The sequence below is a fragment of the Oncorhynchus mykiss genome, chromosome 25 (assembly GCF_013265735.2).
Source record: "Oncorhynchus mykiss isolate Arlee chromosome 25, USDA_OmykA_1.1, whole genome shotgun sequence".
In the NCBI taxonomy this organism is placed as follows: Eukaryota; Metazoa; Chordata; class Actinopteri; order Salmoniformes; family Salmonidae; genus Oncorhynchus; species Oncorhynchus mykiss.
In genome coordinates, this window is record NC_048589.1 from 12,877,003 (window position 1) to 12,891,074 (window position 14,072).

Sequence of the window (14,072 nt, forward strand, 5' to 3'; positions counted from 1 at the left end):
GAGGTGTCCCTGATGACCTGGTGGTTCACATCCTGTGGGGCCAGTGGCCCCCGAGGTCCCACCCAGGCCCAGTGTGACAGCGCATACCGCAACACCAACGTCAGTGTCACAGTGGGCAAGGAGGGTCCGTTCAAAGGAGTGCAGACCTGGAGGGTACCGGCCACCAACAGATACATGTGGGTGCAAATTTTGCTGTTATTCTAATCTTGTAGAAATATGAAAGCTACAGAGAACAACTGTTTTTGCAATCGGAACACTCTTGCGCTAGACTAAACCCTTGGGTAAAGATGCTTGAAACAAGCCCCCTGACCAATGATTGCATCTGCACATCAGTATTGACAGCTGGCAGGAAGCAGCCTTGCCTGAGACATCAGTCAACTGAATGAATACAGGTTAAATACTACCATGTATCACATTCATGTCACGTATCCGCTAGACCTATAGAATATAGGCACGTCTCTGTAGTGTCAAGATTGATTTCCACATCATCCAGGTTAGGAGAGGGGGGTCTTACATGGGATCAGACCGTGTGTGTGTGTGTGTGTGTGTGTGTGTGTGTGTAAGACTGAGGCAGAGTGAGAAGCGTGACTCACCAGCTGGAGGCATAGATTAGTCTGTCTGTGCTCACTGCTCACTCTCTCTTCCTAATCTGGCCCCTGCCAAGCCAAGGCTTTGAACTCATTTATTGTAGTTGCTGGTCTAGTCATGGGGCATTTACAATGAGCTCCATAACACTAGATGATAAAAGGGGTACAGAAAGACAAGAAGTGGGTATCAGTTCTCTGCTCTTCTTTGTTAGTATTGGTATGTTGTTGTCGGGGGGCTCAGCTGAGCTCTGATTACAGTAAAACTACAGAATATTCACCCTAATTTCATCTGATGATACAAGCTGATGATACAAGTCAGTCAGGCAAAGCCTTGGTATTGCAAGTGTTACAGTCTGATTTTGAAGTGCTGCAAACCTTCTGATGCACTATAGAGATCAAACCAACATGGCTTTTTTGCCTCCTTTCTGCAATGCTCACTTTTAATTAATTGAGTAGCCACTGTTATAAGGTCACCCAAGCACCAAAAATGGCCTTCAGTGGCCCCATCACATGTTTACTGTGCCCTCCTCAGGATCTCAGCCTATGGAGCTGCAGGTGGCAAAGGAGCAAAGAACCACAACAAGCGTTCCCACGGTGTCTTCATCTCAGCCATCTTCCCTCTGGAGAAGGGAGACATCGTCTATATACTGGTGGGACATCAAGGGGAGGATGCCTGTCCAGGGGTGAGTGTTAGAATGGAGAGTTAGGCCACCTCAGGTGATATTATGGATGGATCACCTGCTCTTCAAAGTGTTTCGTTTTCTTTCAACGTTTGATTACTTCCTGGTACCTTGGGTGCCATCCAGAGAGTATTTTCCTCCTGATGGTAGGAAAATATCATTTCAGACTAGCAGCCACTCTCTCTCTCTGATCTGACCATATCCATTTGTTCTCTGTAGAGAAATCCTCTGACACAGAAGATCTGCCTGGGGGAATCCTCAGTGATAGAAGATGAGTTCACTGGTGATGATTGGGCAGGTGGTGGAGGAGGCGGTGGAGGAGCCACCTATATTTACAACGTAAGAGTCCATAAAAGGAGTCCCTAATCTCAACATAACTTGATTAAACTATTTTCCGCCTTTACCTCATCTACACAAAATTAAAGCCATGATGGTGTCCATCGGAAGCAGATGTACTGTAGCTGCTAGATATGAACCGATGTATAAGCTTCAAAAAAGTTCTGAAGGAATTCTAAAATATCATTTATCATGGTCTTTCTCTACAGATGTAGTTACAAGCAGTTGAGGTCAGAGGTTATGTTAACTGGTTTGTATCACAAGAGCCCTTTAACCTAGAAGTTGTATGTCTTTGTAACGCTGGACTGGCCCCTAAAGTTGCATGATGGACTATGACAGAGGGTAGAGGGGTGCTCTAAAAGCTTTTACTGTGATTGACTCTGACCCCTGCCAGATGGAGGGTGGAGTACTGGTGCCTCTACTCATAGCAGCTGGTGGTGGAGGTAAAGCCTACCTGGAGGACCCAGAGAGCAGCTTGGACCAGATCCCTCTGGAGCAGTATGAGAATGACACGGTGGCCGCCAGCTCCAACGGCAAGACTGGGGCAGCAGGTTGGTAGGGTTGCCTTTACCTCACCCCCTCCATGTGGCCCTTCCCCTGATTCTCTTCACAGAGCTGACGATCTGCTCCCTGAAAACATATGGCTTTCATTCCTCTGACTGCTAAAGCTCCTACTTGAGTGTTTTCAGGAGACAGGACAAGAGTGTGTCAGAGAAAGGGCAGGAGTGCATGTGTTTGTATCAAGAAGCTGGCCCTGTGTCTGGACTGGTTATCCATTGGGTCTGCTTATAATCTTGGTTGCAGCCTTTTGACTTATACAACTGTTGAAAAGGGTGAAACGGCATACTGTATATGGCAGTACCATGTCAGTGTTCTTGGAAAAGCTTCATGGAACATTCCCAGTAAATCACATTTGACCAGCAGGGTCTTATGGAGTAATTATCGACACATCTTATGCAAACATTGATGGAAGAAGTGTTTAGAGAGCGTGATGGCTAAATGAGTGGTGTGTGTGCGTGCCTGTGTGTGTGTGTGTTGCAGGGGGTGGTGGAGGTTGGAAGGACTCCTCCAGCCACTTGTGGGCAGGGAAGTCTCTCCTGGAGGGGGCCGAGGGGGGTTCTTCCTGTCCCCAAGCCTTATCCAAACTGTCCTGGGCCACCTTCGGGGGGTTTGGAGGGGGAGGGGGAGCCTGCACTGCTGGAGGAGGAGGCGGTGGATACAGAGGTAAGCACACACACACACACACAAACACACACACACACACACACACATAATAATAATAATAATAATAATATTTATTTACTGCTTTCCTATGTGTTGTACTATACTGTTATTATAGGATGAATCTGACAAGATATTTATGCTGGAGAATTTCCATTGGCCCCAAGGAAATGGGCACATTGATAACATTCACTGCTTTTCTGTCTTTATCTAGTATGATTTACTAGTTGTGGATTGGTGACATAACTCACAGGCCTGTACTGATATTATGAGACAGTTTAAAGAAAGTTCTACTTCATTGATTGATAAGATTGGGTGTTCCACTTGGCTCCTCTGCAAAACATGATTGAGAGGAGATGGGTCGTTCCATGAAAGAATGCCTTTGATATTTTAAGTAGATGTTGTGCACCAATATTGCATTTTAAAAGCCTGTTATATTAAATGAGGTCTCATTTAATATAGACCACATAGAGAATTCAATAAATCCGATTTTTTTAAATGAATAAAGACTTGTTTCACCCCTTACGGATAAACCACATGATTTCACATGTGAAATGTCCATGCTTGGCCTGTGTGAAATCATGTAAAACTATGTGTTTTTTGGATGATGATATTTCACATGAAGTTTAACTTGGATTTTCACATGTGATCACATAACCTTTATATTTTTTTACATGAGATTTCACAGGTGATGTCCTGCAAACAAAAATTAGTAGTTAGGATACACACACAAACTGTACAGTGGCAAGAAAACGTATGTGAACCCTTTGGAAATACCTGGATTCCTGCATAAATTGGTCATACAATTTGATCTGATCTTCATCTCGGTCACAACAATTGACAAGAACAGTCTGCTTAAACTAATAACACACAAACAATTAAATGTTCTGACGTCTTTATTGAACACACCGTGTAAACATTCACAGTGCAGGGTGGGGAAAGTATGTGACACCCTTGGATTTAATAACTGGTTGACCCTCCTTTGGAAGCAAGAACCTCAACCAAACTTTTTCTGTAGTTGCTGATCAGACCTGCACAACGGTCGGGAGGAATTTTGGACTATTCCTCTTTACAAAACTGTTTCAGTTCAGCAATATTCTTGGGATGTCTGGTGTGAACTGCTTTATTGAGGTCATGCCACAACATCTAAATCAGGTTGAGGTCAGGACTCTGACTGGGCCGCTCCAGAAGACATATTTTCTTCTGTTGAAGCCATTCTTCTGTTGATTTACTTCTGTGTTTTGGGACGTTGTCCTGTTGCATCACCCAACTTCTGTTGAGCAAAACAGCCCCAAACCATGATGCTCCCTCCACCATACTTTACAGTTGGGATGAGGTTTTGAGGTGGTGTGCCTTTTTTTCTCCACAAGTTCTTCCACATTGATCTCGACAAACCATTCTGTATGGACCTCGCTTTGTGCACGTGGGCATTGTCGTGCTGCAACAGGAAAGGGCCTTCCCCAAACCGTTGCCACAAAGTTGGAAGCACAGAATAGTCTAGAATGTCATTGCATGCCGAAGTGTTAAGATTTCCCTTCATTGGAACTAAGGGGTCTAGCCTGAACCATGAAAAACAGCCCCAGACCATTATTCCTCCTCCACCAAACTTTACAGTTGGCACTATCCATTGGGGCAGGTAGCAATCTCCTAGCAACCAACAAACACAGATTAGTCCGTCAGACTGCCAGATGGTGAAGCGTGATGCATTACTCCAGAGAACGCATTTCCACTGCTCCAGATTACAATGGTGGCGAGCTTTACACCACTCCAGCCTATACTTGGCATTGTGCGTGGTGATCTTAGACTGGTGTGCGGCTGCTCGGCTATGGAAACCCATTTCATGAAGCTCCCAACGAACAGTTTTTGTGCTGACATTGCTTCCAGAGTCAGTTTGGAACTCGCTAGTGAGTGTTGCAACCGAGGACAGATGATTTTTACGTGTTACGCGCTTCAGCACTCGGGGGTCCCGTTCTGTGATCTTGTGTGGCCTACCATTTTGCGACTGAGCCATTGTTGCTCTTAGATGTTTCCACTTCACAATAACAGCACTTTCAGTTGCCCGAGGCAGGACTCGCAGGGCAGAGATTTGTCGAACTGATTTGTTGGAAAGGTGGCATCCTATGAGAGTGTCACGTTGAAAGTCACTGAACTCTTCATTACCGGACATTCTACTGTCAATGTTTGTCTCTGGAGATTGCAAGGCTGTGTGCTCAATTTTATACACCTGTCAGCAAAGGGTGTGGCTGAAATAGCTGAATCCACTAATTTGAAGGCTTGTCCACATACTTTTGGTGATGTAGTGTATGTCATTCTCATTGAAAGCAAGTCTAAAAAGCGGTAGATCTGTTCTATATGCGCTATTTCTATGTTTTTGTGTCTTTTACTTTGATGTTTTGTACACCAGTTTCAAACAGCTGAAACTACAAAATGTTTGATTATGGAAAATATATTTCACAGTTTAGATGCTAAAATGATTCTCTCCGCTATACTTGCTTGTTTTGTCACATAAACTGAAATCAGGCCAACTATTGGATTTTTGCATTCAATACCCTCTGTCACAAGGGGCTTTATGGCTGATTTGATAATTAACCTGTTATGGTCAACGCTGTTACTTTATTTGGTACTTAATAGACATTTACTATCGTATTTTTAAAAATGTAACCTCTTGAGATGGGAAAACGTTTTTATGAAGTTGAACGTGTTCTTTATGACATTTTTTTTTAAACCAAATTACACTTTTCAAAAGGCACCGAATTGGTTGAATGATCAAGATATGAACAGATTGATTGAGAGACATTTGATTTCTTTCAGCATCGTTAATATACCATACATACTCTCCCTCTACCCAGACCTTTTTTGTTCAAAAGGAAGATTGCCACTTGTTAGCAGATGTGCAGGCAATAATAAGCCATTATTATTAGCTCAAACATGCACTTATCTTTAATATCGTGTTTAATCTAAATCAAGGAGGCGATGCCGCGCTGACTGATGACATCACAGCGGGCGGTCAGGATGGCATCTCCTTTGTTCATCCCATGGGGGAGATATTTCTCCAGCCGCTGGCAGGTAAGGCTTTCTCCTACTACATCAGTGTCACTGGGAGCCAGGAGAGCGCAAGGAAAGAGCCCTGGCCGTAACAGAGGTCTGTGTGTCTCTATCACCTAACTGATTCAGCAGGAGAAGTAGGGAAGGGCGCCTCAATCCTCAGACACCGGTGACCTAATTGATAGCCTCACGGATCTTGTTGATCCTGGCGCCATGCTGTCTTCTCTTTAGCCGCTGAAAAACAGGCAGCCAATCAATTCTTTACGGCATGACAATGTCATTTGTGGCCAAAGCATGTGCTGCCAATGCTGCCCGGAATACAAAGCAGTCCTCTTTGTAGTGAAAGACGTGACAAAAACACTAACTAAAACAGATCAATTGATCCATGGTCATGCAGTATCGACATTACAGTGAAAACATGATTAGGTTTAGTTGACCATAGCTAAGAATTTAACTCCAGTGTTTGACAATGTTATGAAGAAGAGATACAAAGAACTCAGATTGCCAAACGTCTTCTCTTTTTAGTCATACATATGGCTAGGTTGACCGGTGCTTGTGCTACAGCATTGTTCTTGTGAGACTCGTGTGGTGATGTAATGTCCTCTGTCATCCTCTCCACTCAGCCATGGAGAGCCATGGAGAATGTGAGATCAAGGTGCAGCTCAATTGCAGTCACTGCCAGACCCAGAGCTGCAAACGAGACGAGGACACTCGACTCATCCTCTGCCTCTGTCACAATGAGGAGGTGCTGGCCAGTGACAATGTCACCTGCACAGGTAACTTCTGTACAGTCATGGAAATACCCTAATTTACTGGATGTGTTTTGGGATCATGAATGCAAAATTTTAAAAATGAGTCCTTGAGAATTTCTGCCAATCTGTTTCTTATTAAATGGCACACTCATCAAATAAAATACACGGAGGAATGGAATGGAAGGTTGTTAACAACCTCACTAGTATTCCCATTGTCTTTGAAACATTCTTATAATCTTAGTGGTTCTCCATCTTCCACTGCTAACCCTGACCTCTGACCCCCCCCCCCCCCCCCCCCCCCAGCAGCCCCTCAGGGCCTCACCCCAAAAGGCCAGCTGTCCCTGTCCCTCATCCTGGCCGTGGTGGCATCTATCGTGGTGACGGGCATCGTCCTGACCTGCGCCAGCCTCACCATCAGTAAGAAACTCTTCCAGTTCTGTGTGGACTCTGTGCCCTCCACCTTTCACCGCCTGTGAGCTGTGAGCTTCTCTCCATGCCGACGATACTGTATTTAACTTTCAGAATGAAAGCCTCCTGAAAAAGCAGGACGCTTAGCATTTTAAACCAAGCTGTGGTTTAATGTGTTCTATTTGAGGGAAATGTGACATTGGATGAGAGTGAATGGCAGAAGTCCACGATTCAACACAGCAGTCAAAAACCAGCAAGATACTTAATTGTAGAGAAAGGCAGAGCTTGAATATGAAATAACTCAGAGGCTTGACAGAAAGAGTACACAAGGTGGCCTTTTAGGAATTTAGGCTTATCATTTTCCACAGTGACAATAATGGGTTTGGGCATTATCTTTATTTCAGATTTCAAGCCTGGTGGAGACTAGACATATTTGAACTGTGATACACATCATTTTTGGAGGGGTTTAAGGGATTACAGTGAGACTAACCACCGTTCACTCTTGCACTATTTCAGACCACACAATCGAAGACATTTATGTTGGAGTGAAGAGGTTAGCGAAGTATTCAGTTGGTTGTGTAGCACATTGGGATTGATGGTCCTAATTGTGTGCAATAACATATACTGTATTCATGCTTCAAAGGGCGCATTGGACATATCTCCAGTAACAATTCTTACCCTCTACTGTATACTTGTTTTATAATCACATTCAAGGTGATACATGGCTTCACCGCTTAATGCTAATGATTGCACAATTACCCTGCTAAAAGGAATGATTAGGGAATTAGGAAAAGGACTGATATGAACCTTTAAATTGTACCTTTGATTATTCTGCTTTGAGGATTGAAAGAGAGAATAATAATCGATTCTCCTAATATTAGTGTCTAACTTTGTCTTGCCAATAGGCAATGATCAATATCATATTGAATGCTGCTACCGTGTTATGTGTGTACTTAATGCATGCAAACCATGTTTTTTTTTAACCAATTGTCTTATTATTTTTTGGGGGGGGCTAGAAATGTAGGACAGTGAGGGATTATCTGATGTTTCTGTTTGCACTGCCCCCTTTCTGACGCCCGTGTGCTGCGGTAAGAGCGGAGGTCAGCTCTGTACGTGTGCTGCGGTAAGAGCGGAGGTCAGCTCTGTACGTGTGCTGCGGTAAGAGCGGAGGTCAGCTCTGTACGTGTGCTGCGGTAAGAGCGGAGGTCAGCTCTGTACGTGTGCTGCGGTAAGAGCGGAGGTCAGCTCTGTACGTGGAAGACTTATTTTCCAGGCAGTGCTGATTTTAAAGGAGTGTCTAACCATGGAGTGTCTTACCATGGAGTGTCTTACCATGGCAGAATGTCAACTTTTAAGCTTTAAAAGCACTATGGTGGTGACTCATCACTATGCATATGCCCTGTCAGGATCCAAGCATTACTGCTTTGCTGTGAAATGATCTTCTCTAATCCCCTATACCTCTCTCATATAGTGGACATCTCTCAACCGCGGAGGAGTTAATACTACCAATAACAATAGAGTGTCGGGATATGAACGATTAACTATGTGATTACTGTTGTCCGTGAAGGCAACAAACCATCCCTCTATGTTAGTACAGATATTTAGAGTTTGACTTGTGCACGAACTGTAACACACTGTGCCATGACTGAAGTGTAACTGTACTTTCCCCCCCTCCCAATGCTAAATAAATAAAACCCGTAATTAACACAAAGTTTCACCGTGAAGTGAAGTCCCTTTGGGTATGACCACAGAACGTTCCCATGAGCCTCAGAGGAAGTGATGTTAGAGCTATCAATTCAGAAAACATACTGTACAGTGTCAGTAAATAGTTTCCCTATATCCTAAACACACAACATGTGTAACACACAACATACAACACATACACACTCAACCCAACACAAAATCCTTAGCCCTGGGCCAGATGGTTTATGCAGCCCCACAGTGGCCCATGGAGAGGGCCCTTCCAGGGTGGAGACAGACCTCAGACACTTAACAGTGTCTCTTCACCTGAGCTCTCCCCCATGTAGGTTGGTAGTCTGTCCACGGGCCCCCCACTCCTCCCCCGAGTGTCGCGTCTGTCTGCACCTGCAGCTCGACATCACAGCAGAGGGCACCTCTCACCTCCACGCATCGCCCCCCAGGGCCCCCACCCAGCCCTCCAGGCAGACTACCAACCTGCATCGAGGCCGCGGGCCGCCTCCACGGAGGGTGAGTCCTCGGTCCTCAACTCACAGACTGTTAGCTAGTCACTGATTGGACCAGGGCCAGAGGCCAGAGGTTAGAGGACAGACAGACATCAGGGTAGTGTGTCTAATGCAGCGCTAGTGGGATGTTGTCTCTGATAGTTACAGTATAGAAACAGTTTGAAGCCGAGGGCTGTATCACAGTGACCAACCCCATCTTCCTGGTCTCTCTACCCTACAGTATACTACCGTAAGAAGAACCAGCTGCATGCGGTCAGGCTGCGTCTCCAGAGTCCAGAGTACAAGCTGAGTAAGATCCGGTCATCCACCATCATGACAGACTACAACCCAAACTACTGCTTTGCTGGCAAGGCTGCTTCACTGAGCGAGCTGAAGGAAGTACCACGCAAGAACATCACCCTCCTCAGGTAGTCCACACACACAGAGAGGCTGACACAGCAGAGCTCTATAAGCTATTAAGTGCATTACATGGTAATTTATTTGTAGTAGTGTGCTATGTTCAAGTCACTGCAGGTTTTGACTGGACTCTGGAATTAAGCTCTTTGTCATCTGTCTGGCTTGTGTGTGTTTGCAGGGCGTTGGGCCATGGAGCATTTGGGGAGGTGTATGAGGGCCAGGTTCTAGGGATGAATGGCGAGAACACAGCCATGCAAGTGGCCATAAAGGTCAGTTCCTCTTCCTCCGTCTCCGTTACTCGTCCATGACTTGAAGCACATTAGCACATAGCAGTTGAAATGAAGTAATTGCTTTTGGCAGTGCATATGACTGAATGTCTTAAAAACAGGAGTAGAGAGAAGATGGTTAATATTGGTAACCTTTTGACCAAAAATATATTCCTCTATGGTAGTTTTCCTTGACATTTTCTTCATTATATGTACTGCTGGTCTGTTGCATTGAGAACTGTCTGGATGTCGACAATAACAAGGTCCCCTTTTTGCCTCTGTGTTGTAAGCAACAATGACGTGCAGACCTGCAATCGAACGAAGGAGATTGTGCTTGTGACCTTTAAATAGACTTCAACACTGATCTAAATGTCATTCTATTAGTCTCTCTGTTTCGCTGTGACACAACATGTCTGTATGTATTGCTTCTGCTTGGAAAAATGCATGATGCAAGTCAAACAATGCGCGATTACGTGATCATTTAAGAGTAGGGTTAAAATCAGTGGAGGCTGCTGAAGGGGAGGAAGGCTCATAATAATGGCTGGAACGGAGCAAATGCAATGGCATCAAACACATGGAAGCCATGGAAACCATATGTTAGATGTATTTGATAACGTTACACTTATTCTGATCCAGCTATTACCACAATCCAGCCCTCTCCAATTAGGGGAAATGTAACATAATTGCATCACACATACCATAGACGTTGACATTAATGAATTAATTAATTCAGCTACATATATTAATGAATTCATTGATTTTCTGAGAAAACATGGTGTGAAACTCAATCAATAAAATGTATTATGAAGCCCTTTTTACATCAGCCGATGTCACAAAGTGCTGTACAGAAACCCAGCCTAAAACCCCAAACAGCAAGCAATGCAGAGGTAGAAGCACAGTGGCTAGGAAAAACTCCCTAGAAAGGCCGGAACCTAGGAAAAAACCTAGAAAGGATCCAGGCTCTGAGGGGTGGCCAGTCCTCTTCTGGCTGTGCCGGTGGAGATTATAAGAGTACAGTTGTGGCCAAAAGTTTTGAGAATGACACAAATATTAATTTCTACAAAGTTGTCTGCTTCAGTGTTTTTAGATATTTTTGTCAGATATTACTATGGAATACTGAAGTATAATTACAAGCATTTCATACGTGTCAAAGGCTTTTATTGACAATTACATGAAGTTGATGCAAAGAGTCAATATTTGCAGTGTTGACGCTTCTTTTTCAAGACCTCTGCATTCTGCCCTGGCAAGCTGTCAATTAACTTCTGGGCCACATCCTGACTGATGGCAGCCCATTCTTGCATAATCCATGCTTGGAGTTTGTCAGAATTTGTGGATTTTTGTTTGTCCACCCACCTCGTGAGGATTGACCACAAGTTCTCAATGGGATTAAGGTCTGGGGAGTTTCTTGACCCAAAATATCGATGTTTTGTTCCCCGAGCCACTTATTGCTTTTGCCTTATGGCAAGGTGCTCCATTATGCTGGAGAAGGCATTGTTCGTCACCAAACTGTTCCTGGATGGTTGGGAGAAGTTGCTCTCAGAGGATGTGTTGGTACCATTCTTAATTCATGGCTGTGTTCTTAGGCAAAATTGTGAGTGAGCCCACTTCCTTGGCTGAGAAGCAACCCCACACATGAATGGTCTCAGCATGCTTTACTGTTGGCATAACACAGGACTGATGGTAGCGCTCACCTTGTCTTCTCCGGACAAGCTTTTTTCCGGATGCCCCAAACAATCGGAAGGGGGATTCATCAGAGAAAATGACTTTCCCCAGTTCTCAGCAGTCCAATCCCTATACCTTTTGCAGAATATCAGTCTGTCCCTGATGTTTTTCCTGGAGAGAAGTGTCTTCTTTGCTGCCCTTCTTGACACCAGGCCATCCTCCAAAAGTCTTTGCCTCACTGTGTGTGCAGATGCACTCACACCTGCCTGCTGCATTCCTGAGCAAGCTCTGTACTGGTGGTGCCCCGATCCCGCAGCTGAATCAACTTTAGGAGACGGTCCTGGCGCTTGCTGGACTTTCTTGCGTGCCTTGAAGCCTTCTTCACAACAATTGAACCGCTCTCCTTTAAGTTCTTGATGATCTGATAAATAGTTGATTTAGGTGCAATCTTACTAAAAAAGCCATATCCTTTTTTGCGTGTTTTTTTTTTGCAGAAATATCCTTGCCTGTGAAGCCCTTTTTGTGCAAGCAATGATGACGGCACGTGTTTCCTTGCAGGTAACCATGGTTGACAGAGGAAGAACAATGATTCCAAGCACCACCCTCTTTTTGAAGCTTCCAGTCTGTTATTCGAACTCAATCAGCATGACAGAGTGATCTCCAGCCTTGTCCTCGTCAACACTCACACCTGTGTAAACAAGAGAATCACTGACATGATGTCAGCTGGTCCTTTTGTGGCAGGGCTGAAATGTTTTTGGGGGGATTCAGCTCATTTGCATGGCAAAGAGGGACTTTCCAATTATTTGCTCTCTTCCAATTAATCACTCTTCATAACATTCTAGAGTATATGCAAATTGCCATCATACAAACTGAGGCAGCAGACTTTGTGAAAATTAATATTTGTGTCATTCTCAAAACTTTTGGCCATGACTGTACATGTACAGTTGAAGTCGGAAGTTTACATCAGAGTCATTAAAACTCGTTTTTCAACCACTCAACAAATTTCTTGTTAACAAACTATAGTTCTGGCAAGTCGGTTAGGACATCTACTTTGTGCATGACAAAAGTAATTTTTCCAACAATTTTGTACAGACAGATTATTTCACTTATAATTCGCTGTATCACAATTCCAGTGGGTCAGAAATGTCCATACATTATATTGACTGTGCCTTTAAACAGCTCGGAAAATTCCAGAAAATGATGTCATGGCTTTAGAAGCTTCTGATAGGCTAATTGACATAATTTGAGTCAATGGGAGGTGTGCCTGTGGATGTATTTCTAGGCCTACCTTCAAACTCACTGCCTCTTTGCTTGACGTCATGGGAAAATCAAATTAAATCTGCCAAGACCTCAGAAAATAATCGTAGACCTCCACAAGTCTGGTTCATCCTTGGGAGCAATTTCCAAACGCCTGAAGCTACTTCATTACTGCCACTTTTAGTGAGTTTGGTGCACATCCGGAGGACAGGGAGCCATTTATTATATTCAACATAGGAGGGCTAAGTACAGGAAATAGCTCTTTCAGTAGTTTAGTAGGAAGAGGTTATATTAGGCAGCTGGAAGGTTTAGAGTCCATTACTATTGCTGTGGAATGTGTCGAGAAATACAGGATTAAAAAACCTGAGTCTCTAAATTGATCCAAGGTCCTGGCAGTTCTGTGCAGACTGAGGACAACTGGGTTTTGGAGAAATACACATATTCAAAGAGGAGACTGCAATTCTCTTTCTAATGCCCATGATCTTTTTGTCAAAGAAGTTCATGAATTCATCCCTTTCAGTGACATGACTAGATCTAGGATATTACACAAAGTTAAGTTTAGATCCTAGGTTAGGTGGTTAACTGATTTTTGTACGCTGACGTCCTTGGTTAGGTGGAGTCTGAAAGGGCATCTAGGAATCTTTGCGTTATCAGAGAATCTATAGGGTGGCTCTTGTTAATCCTTGGTTGTGGTCTGGGCAAATAAAATGGTGGTCCAATAGTTCAAGATTATGAGGAAAAACATTTCGATACACTATCTATTCCACAGGATAAAACTAGATCCAGGGTATGATTGCGACATTGCGTAGGTCCCGAGACATGTTGCACAAAACCCACTGAGTCGATGGCTCTGAAAGCCTTTTGTAGTGTCTGTGGACTATTATGACTACGAGGTCCGATAGGAATTCAGGGAACTCGGTGAGGAACGCTGTATATGGCACAGGAGGCCTGTAAACAGTAGCTATAAAAATTAATTGAGAAGTCTGCATAGATTTCATGACTAGAACCTCAAAAGTCAAAGACGCAGTCATTTTTTTCTCCCCTGTAAATTGAAATTTGCTGCCATAAATGTTGGCAATACCTCTGCCTTTTGCGGGATGCGCAATGGATATGGTCATTCGAGTAACCAGAAGGAGAGGCTTCATTTTACACAGTCAATTAATCAGGCTTGAGCCAAACACCTCAAGTTTATGATTCATTGACTATGACTGCCTTGGAAGTGAGGGATCTAACATTAAGTAGTCCTATTTTGAGATGA

At 44.0% G+C, this 14,072-nt stretch overlaps 1 protein-coding gene across 2 annotated transcripts in view; it reads left to right on the top strand.

Moving 5' to 3' along the window:
• ltk (leukocyte receptor tyrosine kinase) overlaps positions 1-14,072 on the top strand; it is a 73,099-nt gene that overhangs the window by 51,772 nt on the left and 7,255 nt on the right. Inside the window, exons 13-22 of one of the 2 annotated variants that reach the window (XM_036962441.1) lie at positions 2-176; positions 1,120-1,270; positions 1,487-1,606; positions 1,998-2,154; positions 2,645-2,827; positions 5,792-5,890; positions 6,493-6,645; positions 6,925-7,038; positions 9,454-9,640; positions 9,808-9,898. In XM_036962441.1, coding sequence (XP_036818336.1) covers positions 2-176; positions 1,120-1,270; positions 1,487-1,606; positions 1,998-2,154; positions 2,645-2,827; positions 5,792-5,890; positions 6,493-6,645; positions 6,925-7,038; positions 9,454-9,640; positions 9,808-9,898 — 1,430 coding nt within the window. The remainder of the gene's footprint in view (position 1; positions 177-1,119; positions 1,271-1,486; positions 1,607-1,997; positions 2,155-2,644; positions 2,828-5,791; positions 5,891-6,492; positions 6,646-6,924; positions 7,039-9,453; positions 9,641-9,807; positions 9,899-14,072) is intronic. The other variant, XM_036962442.1, reaches the window with a different exon arrangement.